The sequence below is a fragment of the Peromyscus eremicus genome, chromosome 7, assembly GCF_949786415.1.
Source record: "Peromyscus eremicus chromosome 7, PerEre_H2_v1, whole genome shotgun sequence".
NCBI classification, from domain to species: domain Eukaryota; kingdom Metazoa; phylum Chordata; class Mammalia; order Rodentia; family Cricetidae; genus Peromyscus; species Peromyscus eremicus.
The window spans coordinates 26,025,510-26,042,826 of record NC_081422.1 but is presented as its reverse complement, the minus strand read 5'-3'; the positions used below and the strand labels follow the sequence as shown (position 1 = coordinate 26,042,826).

The following is a 17,317-nucleotide window of genomic DNA, read 5'->3' as shown; positions in this document are numbered from 1 at the left end:
GTTACACATCTATTACAATGTTAAAGACACATTAACTGGAGATTCTCGTATGTAATAGGATAGGGCATGGTGTCTTTAACATAATGTGAATTTAGAGCAAGTGATATCCCCCAAATGCAAGGCAGACAATGTACATGGTAGACAAAACTGCTGGGGTCCCTCCTGGCCCAGTCCACAGAGGTCAAGGGTGTCCCTTCAACATCCCCAGTGGAAGAAGCATGACATGAAGCATTCCTTCTTCTCAAGGAGACACAATACTATTTGAGCAAAGCCATCACAGCAAAAACAAACAAACAACCCCTAATTTCAGCACTTTCAAAAACAGCCCAAGTCAATGATACTGTTTAGGTCTGAAATAACCTAACACAAGAAGCTAAAGATTGCCTTGAGTCAAAAAGAATCTGGTGCTCTTGCAAAAGCACGTACTTTTTCTAAAGAAGCTATTGCAGGAAGAAACCAGGTGTGAGACAAAGTGTGGCACTAGAGCAGTACTGGAAGGAGTGAAGTCCCAGAGTAAAGGGACCCTGCACTTCCGTGGCTGACTCTGAATTGTTTTGATCGTCTCTCTCTAATTGTGGACAGGGTGTCGAATAGAAACACTAGGAGAGGCTAATCTCTGGCCCAGCAGTGCTTAAGAATTAAGTTAGAGCCTGCTGATGGAAACAAATGTATGTGGTACCATCAGATGCATCTGACCCAGAGACCAGTCTGGGGAAAACCAAAGACTAGACAGGACGAAGACTCCAGAACATAGTGAGGCAGACTTTAGTGGACACTGTTTTATGAGGAAGCTTGTACAAAAGGGAGGCAGGCAGTGTGAAAGGAAGGAAATGCTTGGGTAGTGAAGCTAGGATGACTGATTGGGGTCTTTAATCTGAATATCAATTTTCTCACTTGTAAAATGTGAACATGCATGCCCATCTTACAGAATTGCACATTTGTATGTACAGTAAGTAGGCTTACCTGCCATAGTATGTAATAAATGTCGGTTCCTTTCCTGTTGTATTGCTTGTGTCCTTTTGGTGGCAGGCCTTGAGTTTCCCTTAAGAAATTACTAATGTCACAAGTGTCCCTTAGGCTGTTACATGCACACACCCACTAAGAAAGAAACCTTGAATGGAGTTCTACCCAGATTACACCCACAGCTCTGGAGCGACTTGAGAGAACAGTAGTAGAAAGAGTGTTCATATCAGCCATTGCCAATTGTCCCTAGGAGACACAGGTATCCCACTGGGTAGCCCACACTCTCCAATAGTCCCATGCTCCGCCACCACCTTCTGGACTTTCTTGGGAGATGGTGTGTTGAGCAACATCTTTCCTAAGAGGACTCCATGGCCTAGCATAAACTCTAGACATTGCATTTAATATTTCATTTCCAGGTTTCCTGCTTGTTGAGTTTCTTCAGCCTGCACGTTCATTTCTTCTTCTTGCTATACTTTATCTAGTTTTTACTCTCCTCTATTCCATAGGTCGCTGAAATTTTTTCCCTTACTGTGTCTGGTAATTCCTTCTCTATATGTCCCGGACACACAGACACAGACACACACTCATTTTCTCTCACTCACACTTTAAGAAATCTAGACAAAGATGCCAGGAATCTGTCTGCTGCCCTTTTGACATAGGGTCTGATGCCATCTTCAGGGCCACGGGGAGGGCAGAGTCATGGACATGGCATTCACGTACTCTGATGCTGGCCTGGCTCCTATTTTTATCGTGGCATGGCTCTGGGCATCTAGGCAAGGAGCTGGTCCAGCTTCTTCTCATTCCTTTACTCTCTACATCAGGGCTCCAAAATAATTTTACCTTCACCTTGGCTAGGTCTTCCTGCCCCAAGCCTTCTACCATCAATGGTGCACAGTACACCTCTCCTTCCCTCAAACCCAGACGAGCTCTGAATACTTTCCCAGCTTCCTAAATCCAGTTCTGATGCACACAGAGAATTGTTAAATTTCTTCTGTTTTCGGACACAAGAAGTTTGCACAAGCTGGTTTCATTCGTTCCTTGGCTTAGACCGCTATCCTCACTCCCCTTTCCTCCCAAATAAGGAGTTCTCCTCCTTACATAATTGGATGTTCCCAGCACAGAAGCTGACATGAGGTCAGCCACGCATGCGTGCAAGACTTGCCTTTGACTTAACGATGCCTTTTTTGGGCAACTAACTTCTCTTGGGCTTCCCTCCCCCACTCCCTCCACACCATCAACAATCAAGGGAGATTTATAAGCCTGGCACAGATCAGAACTCCTCCAAAGTTGGCTTAGAAGGAGGGGTCATGGGGTTGAATTTACTCTGTCTCCCTCTGCCCCGCCTTTGCAGGCTACAGAGAGTGTGCTTACAATTTGGCAGAAGGCCCTGGAGTCCAAGGCAGTTCTGTATATAGGTCTTTTAAGGGAGCAGGGAGAGTAAAGGAAGCTGGAAGCAGCAGAAGGAAGCATGTCTGCTTGGAGATAACGAGCTGGAGGGTGGAAAGTGAGGACATTTTAAGGGTGCATGGCACCTACATCTAGGTGGCTGTCCCATCCTGGATATCCAGACTGCATAGTGTTGAGGAAAAGCAAAGCTACAAGAGCAGCTATCTGTGGCCAGTGACAAGCACCAAGCTTCTTAAAGCACATACAGGACAGGAATCAAGTGCCCTGAGGTTTCAGACAGAAACGTGGGAGTCAGTCATGGGGACACTAAGACCTCATACATCACCCCTTGTAGTGGAGTCAGGGTAGGTGTGTTGGGGGTCCCTTGTATGGGGCCAAGGTGGGTGTGTTGGGTGTGTGTGCTGCAGCTCCAGGAGAGATCAAAGTTCCAGCTTTTTTGCTTACCACACAAACACCTGTTTAAAAAGAAAGACCCTGGCCTGCCCAGAGGACAGAGAGAGGCTCATGTCAGAGGCCAGAGGTGCTCTCCTTTCTCCATGTAGACATGGACATGCAGTTTGGAGTCTATGAATGCCTGATAATCTCCTCCAAGGGAATGTTTCCCACTCTGAGAAGTGATTTTTGGGTCCTTGTCCCTTGGAATCATGGGGCAAACGTCTGATCTTGAAAGTTAAGAGAATCTCCATAGTTGAAAAGTGGGAAACTGTGTTTTAGATTTTGCATGTGTTAGTTATGAACTCTATGGTTTTGATTTAATAACCCAAATTCCTTACAAACTATAGATTCCTCACTTTAGAAGTGAGGATCATAATACCTCTTTCACAGAGCTCTTTAAAGGGATTAAACTATAAAATATCCCCAAGTGTCTCATATAATGTCTGAGTGAATTAATCTCTCACTAGACATAAGTACACTTAAGCCAGTAAGACTATCCATTGCAATACTCTGGATCCTGAAGTGAGCCCTGTTTTCTCCATGCTACTACACACTTGGGGACTTGTTGAGGTAATACTATGGGCTAAAATGGTCAGGTCTTTGAAGCCTTTGGGTGGAGGGAAATGTTCCATTCTTCAAAGACCATGACCCCTGCCCCTTCCTTCTATTAAGAAAGCATCTAGAACAATATAAAGCTAGAATGGATTCTGAGAACCAAATCAAAAACACTATAAAAAGACGGGGAATGGTTTGTAGGGAAAGAGAGGTCTTGAACAGGGAAGGAGATGGTCTTCATTTAACTCTAGCCTGTGGAAGCGGGGAGTGGGGGGGTGGGGGTGCCAACCCCTGGAGTTATAAACCTTGCACTAGCAGAAAGCAAAATGGCCATGGAGAACATGAGTAGATGCAAATAAACCCTTTCTGAAAGGAGGTACCTGAAGAACACCACCACCACCACCACCACCAAAACCTGAGAATACCTGGATGAAAAAGTAGTACTGATCAGAGTCACAGAGTTTTTCACGGTAGCCACAAAATTCTGTTCAGGCATTTACAGCCATCAAACACACTTCAATGTTCCTGCCTTTCCAAATAGTGTTTCTTCTTCATAAAACAAAACATAAGCAAACACCAAAATCCCAGAGAATGAAAAGTGAAAAGCAAACGAACCAGGGGCACTTGAAGAATATGCTCTTTGATTCCCATTCTAGATGGAGTTGTACACGGGCTTTGCTGTTCTGCATTCACCAGACAGCTGTCAGCCTGGCTAACTGGGTCTAAGAGAAGTGTCCGGGGAAGGATAGAAAGAGGAGGTACTTAGTTGACTCCCAAACTCTTCTCATTAAGAGTACGTTCCAGAAGCCCTCCCCGCCCATGTTGCCAGAAGCATCAGTAAATGTGAAAAACATGAGGAAACTAAGTACTGTACTTGTCTGTCTGCCTTGGACCAGGGCACGGGTGCTCTGCTCCTGATGTAAGTCTGGAACTTTCCTGATTGTTGTCTTAACAAAAGAACCCACTGGTATAAATCACCTTCAAAGCCCTTATGGAGCCTCCATTGTTTGCAAGCTCAACTCCGTGTTGCTCAGTCAGGCACAAAGGGGATGACAGCAGCTGGCTAGAGGAGACTGGCATGGGCTAAAGATCTTAAACACTCGGAGTGGAGCTAATTTGGAGCCATTAGCTGGAGTTACTAGAAACATAAGCTATTTTTTTATTGTTTACTACTCTTAAGAACAAATATTAAGACCTAACATTTATGGGATAGTTTGTAATACACATAAAGTAAAAAAGTAGCATTATTAATCCCACTTTCCAGATGAGGAAACCAAATTCAGAGAACAAAGCAGAAAGCAGTCTGTGGTAGTGCAGCTTGGGCTTTGGAGCAGCTGGGCTGAATACTGGCTCCACCACTCACTCACTTTTCAATCAAGGGCAAAGCCTGAGTTTCAGTGCTTATCCTCATTATATTTTAAAATATGAAAAAGTAGGGGCTCATGTCTGTTTTGGACACTACTAACCAGCCTTTAGTAATACTTAAAAAAAATGACTGAAGATAGAAGACCGAAATGAATCCCCAGTTGGATAGTAAGACAAGTACTTTAAATTAGAGTTGGGTCAGTGCTATAGACAGCTTAGATAAGTTTCCACCACTGAGACAAGAGATAGCTCAGACTAGCACAGCCGTTACTTTTCCCATCCCATTTACTCCTGCTGAAGTACTGCACTTGGCTGGAATCCTGAAATGAGGCTGGCCTTTTCTGTGTTTATGTATGCCTGGGAGTGTGCTTCCTGTGGACTGAACTTCCCTGTGAGGTAGTACCAGTTCTTCAGCGGTCTTCCTGGAATTCTCTGGATAAAGTTCTTTGTTCTGTATCTGACTGGCCCAAGTCCTTTAACATTCTGAGCTATTAACATTGAAGGTTAACTTCATCCAACGTCTAAGTCACAGATCTCAATTTTTCTTTCCAGTTTCTACTGATGCTTCTATGTGTTTTGCTCCTACTGAATAACTTCCTGAGTTCTTAAACCAAGCCATCATGTAAATGTCTTCAGTGGACAGGGGTCATCAGTGCTCATATACTCCTGATGTCATTTACTCATTACTAGCAGATTTCAGATTACAAGACTGAGGATCTTTTCACTCAGTATTGTAATCTTAGCTCAGTAAAGGAAAGCTTAATAGAGGGTGAAGAGAAATAAAAGCCCCATTAGTGACATTCACATGTAACAGAGTAAAACACAGTAGAACTAGAGTTATAATTGCAAAGCTATTAAGAAGGAAAATATGTATTCTTCTGTCTAATATTTAAAGAGGCTCTACAGTTTCAGTACCTGTGTGGGTCCTTGTGGCCCTTGAGCCAACAGTGAAGGAGCAATATTTCTCAATCTTAGCATGAGAGGCATTTTGGGAAGAATATGCCATCACTGTGTGTGCACGGGGGGGGGGGGGGGGGGGGGGGGGGGGGTGGTGGTGGTGGTGGAAGTGGGAGTACAGTGGGGGCTGTTCTGTGTAACACAGATGGAAAGAGCAGCACCAATGATCTCTAGCCACCAGATGTCTGTCAGGGGGCATTTCTACCCTCTTTCCAACTATTGTGACAACCAAAACTCCTCAATGTTGCTAAATGTCTCCTGGGAAAAAAGAACCCTATTGAGAATCATTACTTTGGGGAAAATGGACAATTTATATAATATACTGTCATAAGTATCACTGTCAAAAAGGATGAGTGGAGAAGAGGGTTCCTTAACTTCAGGAGAAAGTGAGAGGATGCCGTAAAAAGTTCCACAGAGCAAATGAAATCTGTCTTCAGTATGTCAAGCATGAGAGAATGGGGGAAGGTCATAAGGACAGATAAGAAATCAGCCATAGAAACCTCTATCCATTCGTAAGTCTTTCAAGCCATCTATAAAGCAGCTAAGTTAGAAGTCCAAGTTTCTCCCTGTTTTACCATCCTGTAAGCACTGTGCACTATTAAGAGAAACGCTCACTGCACAAAGGTGAAAGAAAGACACAGGGCCCAAGGATGTAAGGATGGGGAACTGATCCTTGAGTGTGGTGCTACAGTATGATGAAACTCTCTCTAACATCCTGAGAGACTGGAACTTTTGCAGACCTTGCAACTAAGTTAGTAAGAATACAATTTGAGGTTACATAAGATTAAGACTGTATGTTCTCAGCCTGCTCCTTTAACTTACATTTAAGAGAATAATGTAACAACAAACCTTACTGCCCTGAATTTCCCACATAATCAAGGTTTACAACCTGAGATAATGCATAGCTTTAATGTTATGTACTCTTTCATGCCCTGACCCACGAGTAACACACATGTGTATGCGTGTTATGATAATAAATGCTGAAAACAGAAAATAGGTTGAAAGCAACCTTATAAAACAAATGTCCACCATAAATGCTGGAAGCAGCACATATGTAGAGCTTGATAACTTTTGTTAGTTTGTTATTTGCGGTCAGTTAAAGTCAGTGAGTGAATGCCCTGTAAAACTCCGTAAAGTACCCCTCATTCCTTTCCCTTGTGATGCTTTCTGTGTTGTTCAATAAATTCAGAGCAAAGTCTTTTGTTGGGGCACAAACAGACAAGACAGACGACATTCAGACAGGCGTAGCGGCAAAGATTCATACTCATACAACAGACAGATTACAGATAGGCCAGAAACCATAAGCTACAGAGAGACAGAAGACACAGGAGAGAAATGGAGAACTTAAATCTGGGCTCACTCTTGGTCAAATGACTCTAAGGGGAAGTGCTTTGATTTTTTTAATGTGACACCAATGCATACTTGGTGACTGAGACAGTCACTAACGTATTTAAATCGACCGCATTTTGGTGCCCTGTGTGAGGAATCGCTAATGTGTTAAACGGATATACTAGAATAGGCAGACTGAGTTACTCTAAGAACACAGACAATGTCTGTAATTCAGTGTGCTATATATGTCAGACATCTTAGAGAATTAGATACATTCAAACTTTAGACAAGGTGACTAAAAAAGGGTTTCTGATAGGACTTCTTCCCCACACCTCTAGATTAAGGAAGGAATCTACCTTCTGCAGAGGTCATAGGTTTCTCAGATGCTGTATTATACTTCCTAGTACAGAAAAGAGATTTCTGTCCGATCTCTTAGCAAACTGAGGCTCTAATGTGAGAGAGCCGGGCAATCTTACCTTTGAACTAGCGTTCCAAAAACAAGGTGGAGGAACTTGTGCATGCTTTCAGTACACAGCCATTCCCACTGCTCCATTAACAGCACAAGGACCAGATTCAAGGCCGTGTCGGCCAACTCTGTCTCTGTTCCTAGGGGACAAAGGCATCACAAGTAAGTCAGGAGGAGACCCTTCCTCGTTCAGAGCTTTGGGGAGCAGCCAGGTCTTCTCTATCTTTATGTCATTAGCTTGGAGTTTCAAGATCCCTCTGCACAATATAATCAAGAAACGCTTGTATCTAGGACATGGAGTGATGTGCTCTGAATGTTTTCCCAACTTCCTTATGTCCTGATGCTCTGTCACCACAGGTTTTTATCTTATTAACTGGTTTTCCACTTAATTATTTCACTGATCTGGCATCGGTTTCCCGTATTTCTCCAGGATGCTAAGCCCAATATACTCTAAATAGGGGCTCACAATTGGTGACTAAGTGGAATTGGCAAGGCCTTGTCCCTTCCACTCGCCCCCACAGTGAATGATGGAAAAGAGTGGGCAGATCGGGAAAAGAGCTGGGCCTCATTCTCTTGCAAAAAACCATCTCCATTACACAGAGCAGTGGGGTTGGGGTTCAGGAGGCTTTAATCTGATTCTGAGATAACATGTGGTTCTAGAAAGGGTACCACACCTCTGGTAAAATGCCATGACATTTACCAATTTCTTTCCTATTTGGAAGACTTGAGGGGGCCACAGATGAGCTCATGTTTACGCTATGCTAGAGTGCCCTCAACATCTGTTTACTGGACAGGAGCATCTATTCTCTAAATCTGTGCTGGGACTCCCTCGTCATGTCAGTGCCCCAGGACATGTCCATGTTCCACAATGATTAGGGGAATCCTGGGATTTCTGCTGTGAGTAATGTTATCACTGTTATTATCAAAGCTCCAATAGTCTGTGCTTACTGGGATCTCTGGGCCAGCCTGCACCAGCTTTCCTCTCCCAAGGGTGTTTCAGAATACACATCACTTTGGATTGGGGCAGCTCTGTTAGAACTGAATCTCACTTCCTTTTAAACTCTGCCCAGCACGTATTTTCTTTTTCTGACTGTATTTCAAGGGAGGGGAGAAAATGATGAGTTGCTTTCCAGTCCTCTGCTCAAAGGTGGGCTATTCCTCCCTCAAGAAAGACCCTCCTCCTCACTGCCATCATCTCAGGGTTAGCATTTGTCTGCAGCTGCCACCCTGTGGTAACACGCAGTCATAGCAGTAAAAATCAAGCAAATGAGGAACCACAAAGTCCTTTGGAAGAACATAATAAACTCTCTAACACACAAACATTAGTAATCAAGACAATGTTTCACAAACATGCCCGAAGGCCAATCTGACTTAGACAATTCCTCAATCAATGGAGGTTTTCCTCTCAGATGACTCTAGGCTGTGTCTTGTTGACAATTATAGCTACATAGGACAATAGGAAGCCCCATTTTGTCACATAAATTGAGGTCCATACAGCAGAAGCCAGGTGAGTTGTTCTTGGGCATCTGGGAGTAAATATGAAATTAGTTCTTTCATCCCCTTCTGATTTCAAGATTTTTATGATCATTTAGCTTCTCGGGGGTCCTTGTTTTAGTTAATCAATAAAACTTCTTTTTAAGTTGTATGTCACAAACATACTAAAAGCTAGGTTCTGAATTTTTCCTTTGTAGGAAACATTTGACCTTCTCCTGGGAAGAAAATGCTTGTAAGTAGGGCTCAGACTTTTCACCTCTCCTGCCTCTTTTGCCCGGGGAACTAGAAAGTTGCAATGGCAGGAATTAAAGCAGGAGCAGATCCGGGAGAGATGAATTCTACGTGACAATGTTGGATTTCAGCTATTCTGTGGTCTGCCCATGTGGAGACACAGGCTATTTGATTTTTAGGCATTTGATTTTTAGGAACAGGTGCAAAGGCAGAAACTGACAGGTTGTGACAGTCTCTTGGTAGGGAGGGCACAGAGTAAGAATACAACCCAAACTAACCATCCAGAATGATGGTAAGGAACGAAAGGGACAGAGAGAAACATTAGGAGAGTGGTACCACAGGCGCTGAGGGAGGGGGCTGTCTAGAAAAAGACAGTAGCCCCTGTGCCAAAAACAACACACTGGTACTATGCATTTATTAGATATACATATAGGATTTTTCCCTGCTGCTGGACTGGATCTGAGGACCATTTCCATCTTACCCATCTCTGGACCCTAGCACTTCCAGCTCTGGAATACTTCAAAACATGGATTCTCGGCTGAGCACTACAAAGTTCACCTACCCAGAGTCCCCATGGATTTCTCTTCTTTGTGGAAGCACAGGTCTTGTCACTCACCTGGGTCACTGTTGTTGGGCTCTTGGGCTACTACAGCTGTGTCCAGCAAACAACTATCCACATAGTCTCTGGGGACCTGCTGGTGATCTTTCTGTGGGACTTCTGCTGGCTGTACTTCCAGTAACTTTGCCTGCTTCTCAATGAAGGATTCCATCCCAGACACGGACAGGATCTCGGACTCCTGAAGAAACAGCCAGTGCAAAGATCACCAAGAATGCAGAAGGCAGATAGAATAAGTAGAACATCTGGGTTTCTCATCTTCCACCTGCAGAAGTACCATAAGCACAGAGCCCACTAGCCCCATGGCCACTTCAGGAAGTTTTCACTCATTATCCAAGTTGTAAGTAAAACTAGCCTACTCTGGGATAATCACTTCTGGGCATTGCTGGGTCATCTGTTCTCATCTAAAAACTGGTTTTCCTTCTCATCCAGTCATTATTATCGCAAATCCATTACCTTAAGAAGCCAACTTGCCAACTCAGAACTGATAGACCCCGAAAGCACTCAGAGGAAACACTTTTAGCATAAAATTTCAAGACCCAGAAATCAGCTAAGTCCTTATTAGAGTGCCTAATTCAGAGAAGCTTCCTACAAACTATATCTGCAGGATCAAAACCTCAGATTGCGATTCTAGTAGTTCTTTGGGTTTGGGCTCTTACCGCACTGCTTTCCTGGAGAGAGTAGAGAATCCTGTCCTGTGCCTCAGCTATACTCAGTGCAGGAGCAATTTTACTGGATGAAAACCTCAATCTGGACCTGAAACAGAAACAAAGGTAGAATGAAATGCAAGTCGAGATCATGGTCCCTAAAAAAGAGGCTGGCAAGTCATGACAACACATTAAAACAGAAGCACCCATGCTTACTCTCGGGGGGCTTAGTGTGCTCAGAACTACCCAGAAGATGGGACCCTGAAGTCTCTCAAACAATGTATGCATGGCAATTCTTCAAACAGTGCCATGTTCAAACTATGTCTACAGGGTATTTATGAAAGGGCTTTTGTCAAGTAAAATGGCACTTGGTCTGTCATGGCTACATGCCCAGAGGCTGGATGACAGGCTTGCCTAAGAAATTCATGGAGGATTAAACAGACAAATACCAGAGACTAATGGTTTCTGTTGCTGTTCTGGTATCTTTTTGGTACAATCACTTGTTCCCCTTGTACTCCAAGTAAGACTGGACAATCAATTGCAAATGACAACTTCAATAAAGAGGGACTCTTAAACACAGGCATTGTGGTTACTGGTTCAAATGTGAGCCCGGCTGCAAGGCTGAGTATTGAGACTACAGGGATGGCAGGGATTAGAGCACTTACTGCTCTCTCAGCACTCATATCAGGTGGCTCATAACTGCCTGTAACTCCAGGTCTGGGTGATCTGATCTCCTTTCCTGATCTCTATGGGTACTAGCACACACGTACACACACACACACACACACACACACACACAAAAAAAAAAAAAAAAAAAAAAGAAATCTTTTTTATTTTACAGGCTAAGTACTATGAAGATAGTATTGTTGGCTCTTAACATGAACATGAAGATAACCAGTCAGGTACATATTCATTTCAATGCTCTCTCTAATGGACCACATTCCCACATTCCCACAACATTTTCAGTAAGGGTACGTGTGTTGTTCTTGCCTTCCACATGTTGGTGTGGAGTGCTTCCAGAGACCAGCTGGGACATTAATGTGGCGAGGGCAGCAGCAATCAACCAGTTACTAAAATACATCCTGCAGGATTCCATTCTAGTCCTTTCCTGTTTATTGCTAGTATAAGTACTCTCTGAGCCAAAACTTCCAGAAATAATGGCAAACAAATCAATTGTAAGCCTTCATTCTTAGTAGGAAAGAAATACTTCAATTTCCACAAAAAGAAGAGTATCCAGCCTCTAGAGTTTTCCTTCTAGTCAACAATTTCCAGTGAACTGGGCCCAGGGTTCCCTGGGCGGGAACAAACACTTAGCAGTATTGCCTTTGCAGCTATCTACCTACTCAGACTCTTTGGGCAGAGCGGAACCCAGCCTCTGGCATGGCTAAGAAGCCATTGGGTACCATGTACCTCCTCTCTTCTAGGGCTTGAGGATAGAATGGGGCTTTGACACCTGAGGACAGGGGCCCTGGGCCACTGAAGGGCTTCTCACTTGCTAGCCTTCTTGCCTTCTGTCTGGGGCTTGCTTTCACTCTCGGCTTCACTCAGCTCCTCTGTGGGGCTCTGAGGTTCAGAGCGAGGAAACGCGGTCTTCAAGGTGTCCACAATTGCACTCATCACCATCTGCAGGGTTGGAGGTACAGGGTCAGTATGGCTATGCAAATCCCTGATGGGCAGTGATGGAGAAGAGAGCAGTCATCTCTCTGTGCTTTATAGCACAGGATGAAAAGAGCCAGCCATCCACAGAGTATTAGCCTTTAAGAAAATCGGACAAGAATTTCTTTTTCTCCCTGTCTTGAACAATCCTCTCTACACAGTAAGACAAACAATACCATGGGACAAGAAGCCAAAGGCAAAACAGGAAGAAACAAAAATTCAAGTGAGTTCTTCCAACTAGAGAATACTTTCAGTTAACATTTTTCTTTTTACATAAAAAAGCGATTACTAGCTTCCAAATTGACAATACCATCACCAAAGTGTGAATTAATAGAAATTACAAAGGTATATAAGGAAAAAAATGAAGATGATAAGAAGGAAAGAGAAGATACAGTGTAGCAGCTTAAATAATATAAACATGTTGCAAAGATTCATATAGTAACAAGTTGGGTTTATAGTCAAATCCAACAATTCTGTTCTTTAGGTACAGAAAGAATAAAAATCACTCAGGCCTGCAGTTAAGCTATCTGGAATTTCTATAAAGAAAAATCATTTGACTTTTTCATATCATCTATACCTTTTCAGAATAAGTTGACATGCATATATTTGCTATTAAAGGAAATGTACAAAAAAGAAACATCAAGGAAATGGAAGTAAACAATGTTAATGAATGCTGCTGGTTCAGAGGAGCACCAGGCCTTCTGGAACTCATAATCACCACATGAGCACAGCTAGTACAGCCAAGACATACTGGACAACCAGCAAGACCACAGGGAACACTGGGAAAACAAACGAGGAGGGAACAGGGGGTGGGAAGGAACGGACATAAATAATGCAGCTTCTAAAATACACTTGCAGGCCAGGGAGATGGTTCAGTGGGCAAAGTCCTTACTCATGAGAACCCAAGCTCAGATTCCTAAGTACCTACATCAAAATTGGGTGTCATGATGCATTTCTGTAACTACAGTGCTGCTAGCCTGGAGGCAACTCCCAGGGGCTTGCTAAACAGCCAGTCTAGCCAATACCAGAGAACTTCAGGTTCAGTGAGAAACCTTGTCTCAAAAAATAGCAGCAATGAAGGAAGACATCCCATGTCCTCCACACACATGTATGGGTGAATGTACTTGTGTGCATATGTGTACAAGCATAATTCAGTTTTCTTTCCAGCCTCAAGGACTGTAATTGATGGGAAGGCCTTCATCTGTGCCCTCCACTTGGCTTTACTGGAAATTAGTCCAGTGCCTTGCTCAAAATTGTCAGTCTGGCTGAATGTGATGGCACCTGCCTATAATTCAAGCATTTGGGAGGCTGAGCAGGAGGAGTTTGAGACCAACTGAACTATATCGGTAGTTCCAGGCCAGACTAGGCTACAGTGAGATCCTGTCTCAAAAAGCCAAAAACAAAGAAATTTCCCCATAAGGAAATGAGAAAAGAACCAGAGAACACATCTGCTCAGAACTCTGGGGGTTGTACCTAGTTGATCCCTTTCTAGTTTGGTTTTTCCCCATAACAAAGGATGTTTCCTAATATCTATCACATGAAATTCCATTTTATTTCTCCCAGAAAATGAGGCCCACTTCCTAAAAATGAGTCATATTTGCTTATAAAATTGCAGATTATATCAACTGAGGCTTCAATATACTGTACTCCCCAAGTAGCCTTCTCCTACCATCTACACAGGTGCTGAGACGCCCTCTTGAAGAATATACAGTTCTCTGCACGTTCTGTTCTCCAGCAGAGATCACTAGACCAATCCAAATTCAGATTAACGTCCTGCCTTCGAGCTGTCTGCTGAGCACCCAATAATGTGAATAACTTACTTCTCTGAAGAGAGCCTTTTGCTGACAGAGGTTCGCTTCTATCCTCACATGCTTCCATTAGAACAATACCACAATAGCTTCTGACGGTATATATACACATAGCAGGCGAGTACTGTCTTCCAATAACTGCTCACTTCGACTCAGTGAGTTGATGATCCAGTCAATATTTATCAACACATCCTATTGACTCTCTGTACTTCCTCGACCTACGCCCTTCTTAGTTTCCCAGCACGGTCTCCAGTCTAATGAACACTTCACACTTGCAGAGAGGACAAGTGTTGAGCATAGCGGCTCTGCTGTTACCTTGTCTATCCTAGAGACCATGAATGGCTTTTTCACAAAGGCAATCCGAGCATCCGTATTCAGTGCAAGGAACTCCTGCACCTCCTCACTGTTGGCAATCTCAGGAATGGCACAGAGTTGCTGCAAAAGACAAATATGTCAGAAGAAGTCCCAGGCCCCTGATCTCACCACCTTGGGTTGAATGTTTGGGGTCAGAATGTGAGCAAAGCCAGAAGAGCAGATGCTGACCTTCAGGAAGGACTCCAGGAGGCTCTTCCGGGCTTCTACTCTATCACTATCCATGTTTCCAAATGGAAGATCTGGAAAGAGCTTTTTTGGACCCTTAATATCTTCAAAACAAAACAACAAATTCATCCATTTAGCATTCATGCAGAGGTATCCCATATAAGACAAACGGAATCACTGAATATATTTCACTAGGCTCTGTTTTTAGGTTTTTGTTAATTTTGGGGTTTCCAACTATCCCCACAGTTGTGATGCAACAATCTGCTCTCACTAATGTGAAGAGAACAGATAATGCAGTGGTTATAAGGCAGGCCTGAATGGCCCAAGTTCAAGTTTTGACTCCAATCCCTGCTATAATAATGACCTTAGGCAAGCTGCATGATCTGTAACTGTTGCTTTTCTGTAAGGAAAAAAAATGATAGTATCTACATCATGAGCTGTGAGAGGACTACATGAGCTAACACATGTAAAGTGTATAGAAGAGAACCAGGCACAATTCTGAAGCCCGTCCTAGTATTGGCTCCGTTACACTCAACCTATCATTTATTTAGGTGATCATTAACATCTAAAACAACAACAACAAAAACAAAGTACCAGTTCCTAGCTTATTTGTAGTTAAATTGTATTATATCTGAAACTCTTCCCTGTGCCTTGGATGTGTCAAACAGCACACAAAAGGCTTGGTTGTTAAAGACAGGGATTTCTAGGTTATTTAAGATGGATAATCCACAAACCTGGTAAAGCTAATTTAGCTCAAATGATTCTATGGGTACAGGTAGAAATGTAAACTATGTGGGGACACTAGATAAAGCATGTAGCCAAGGACAACCTCAGAAAGGATTCCATCACAGCTTGTAGAGCAAACTCGGGGACTATACACGCTCAGTGCTGTCTTCTCCCCCCACAAACCCACAGGCCACCAAGCATGCAGATCCGAGTGGCTAGATGTGATAGGCAAGCTGGCATTTGGGGCTTGGGGAACTTCTAACTTTTGATAAACTTTCGTAGATCTGGTTTCTCCTCCAGGCGGGTCTGCAGATTCAAGAACTCCCGGTAGCGGCGGTTCACAGTGTGGTAGGCCAGCTGCTGTAGGCCGCTGCTGTTCTCGCCATTCAGGGCTGTCTCATACTGTGGAAGGAACAGAATTATCAATGGAATCAGTGAGGCGTGGGGAATCTATTCTGGCTTTAATGATTTGTTCAATGGTCACAGTAGAGTATGGATAAAAAGAGAAAGCTGTTCATTTACGCTGCTGAACCCACTGCCTCTGCTGTCACTGTCAGTTGTAACTAACAACTCAAACTCCAAGGTGGCTGAATGAGCTGTACTTCCTGGGACCCTTTGCTCAGTCAGAAATACTTTTCTCTGTTCCTTAGGATTACTTCTATCCAAAATTTCTCACCCTCAAAGCAGCTACATCACTTTTTCAAATCCTGAAGACATTATAAAACAGAAGATATAATACCTACAAAAGTGACCATTGCTAAATTACAAGACAGACCTCATCAGCAGAAAATCACTTTGCCATTACATCTAGCCACTAATGATCTAATGATCTATACTAGTTTGGGGGAAGAACTAATAAACCCAAACAACAGATAATCATAAATCATGTCTTTGCCTGGAATATTTTTTCTTTTTTGTTGCTTTGGGCAGATTAATCTTCCTAATTGTTATTCCTGGAATTGAACTGAAATTCTTTGTCTTAAGTATACATTAGCTGTATCATTAGATGTCCCATGATGATTGGAAATGTTCTATGAGGTTAGTCTGCTGCCTCCATGTACCTAAAGGACCAGTATGTGGGTGTGATGACCGACACTGCACACTCTTAGCAGAGCAAGTATCCGGAGAGCATGGAAACACCACTGCACAGGGAAGGCTTCCGACAAAGAACATGCAGAGATGCTCTGAGCAACTATGCATGTGCTGGCTCTACCAGAAACTGGTTATTCTTTGACTGGAATGTTACAGAATGGCAAGTGATTTAAAACAAAAACAACAACAAAACCAAAACCAATCTCCTTGTTGAAAGAACTTGAGTTGGTGCTTGAACATTTCCAGAGCTAGAGAGAAAGAGATAGCCACTATGAGCTGAGGTGAGCAAAGAAGTACTATTGGACAAGTACTGAGAAGGAAAGAGCAGGCAGAACTCAGGGCAGAGCTTTCAAGCTTGCAGCACCTGGGAGCGAGGATGCTTTCTGTGGAATAGTCTGCCCCTTGAGGGACAACTTGATTTTTCTGGTAATAAAAAGGAAAAACTGTTCTCTGCTATCAGTCCACAAATATGTCATAAGTAGAAGATGAAATAGCCAGAATCTAGCATTTCTATGTGAGCAGGGGGCAGGCCAGAGGGACACCAGAATTAGGGGAACAAAATGGTAGGCAAACTGTCCAAGCTATGCTACTGCTTGACAGTTGCCTGTTATTCATTACCAGATGTCTGTGCTTCCAAAAGATACCTGTTTTATAAAGATCATGTGACCGATTGTCGTTGCAATAAGTGCACAGGTGCTTCTAATTACATTCACTGTCTTAACTTGGAATGTCATGTGACTTTTAAAATACCAGGTCATCCTGCAGCTGCATTCAGCAGGCTCTTTCATTGGCTTGGATTTCCCCAGGACTAGTGTGTCTAGGCTTGTATGGTGGTGGTGCTTGTACACCAGTACAAGGCTGGTGAGCATCACAGAAATTCCAGAAGGCAGGTAAAGTTCAACACAGAGGCTCCTGTCAAGGAACTTTCTAAACTTCCTCTTAATTTCTTTCTTAAAAAATTAATACCTTTTGTATTTTTTTTTTTACAGGAAGGTAGAATATTTATATTTACGTCAGAAAGTGGCAAGTT

The 17,317-nt window shown here is 43.2% G+C and overlaps 1 protein-coding gene across 5 annotated transcripts in view; it reads right to left on the bottom strand.

Annotated features, from left to right (window-relative positions):
- The window catches only part of Snx19 (sorting nexin 19), a 38,125-nt gene that overhangs the window by 17,918 nt on the left and 2,890 nt on the right, over positions 1-17,317 (bottom strand). For all 5 annotated transcript variants that reach the window (XM_059267551.1, XM_059267555.1, XM_059267552.1 and 2 more), the window contains exons 2-8: positions 15,459-15,597; positions 14,473-14,573; positions 14,245-14,364; positions 11,958-12,088; positions 10,478-10,574; positions 9,819-9,999; positions 7,488-7,617 (exon numbers count right to left, since the gene is read on the bottom strand). In XM_059267551.1, the coding sequence (XP_059123534.1) occupies positions 7,488-7,617; positions 9,819-9,999; positions 10,478-10,574; positions 11,958-12,088; positions 14,245-14,364; positions 14,473-14,573; positions 15,459-15,597 (899 nt within the window). The remainder of the gene's footprint in view (positions 1-7,487; positions 7,618-9,818; positions 10,000-10,477; positions 10,575-11,957; positions 12,089-14,244; positions 14,365-14,472; positions 14,574-15,458; positions 15,598-17,317) is intronic.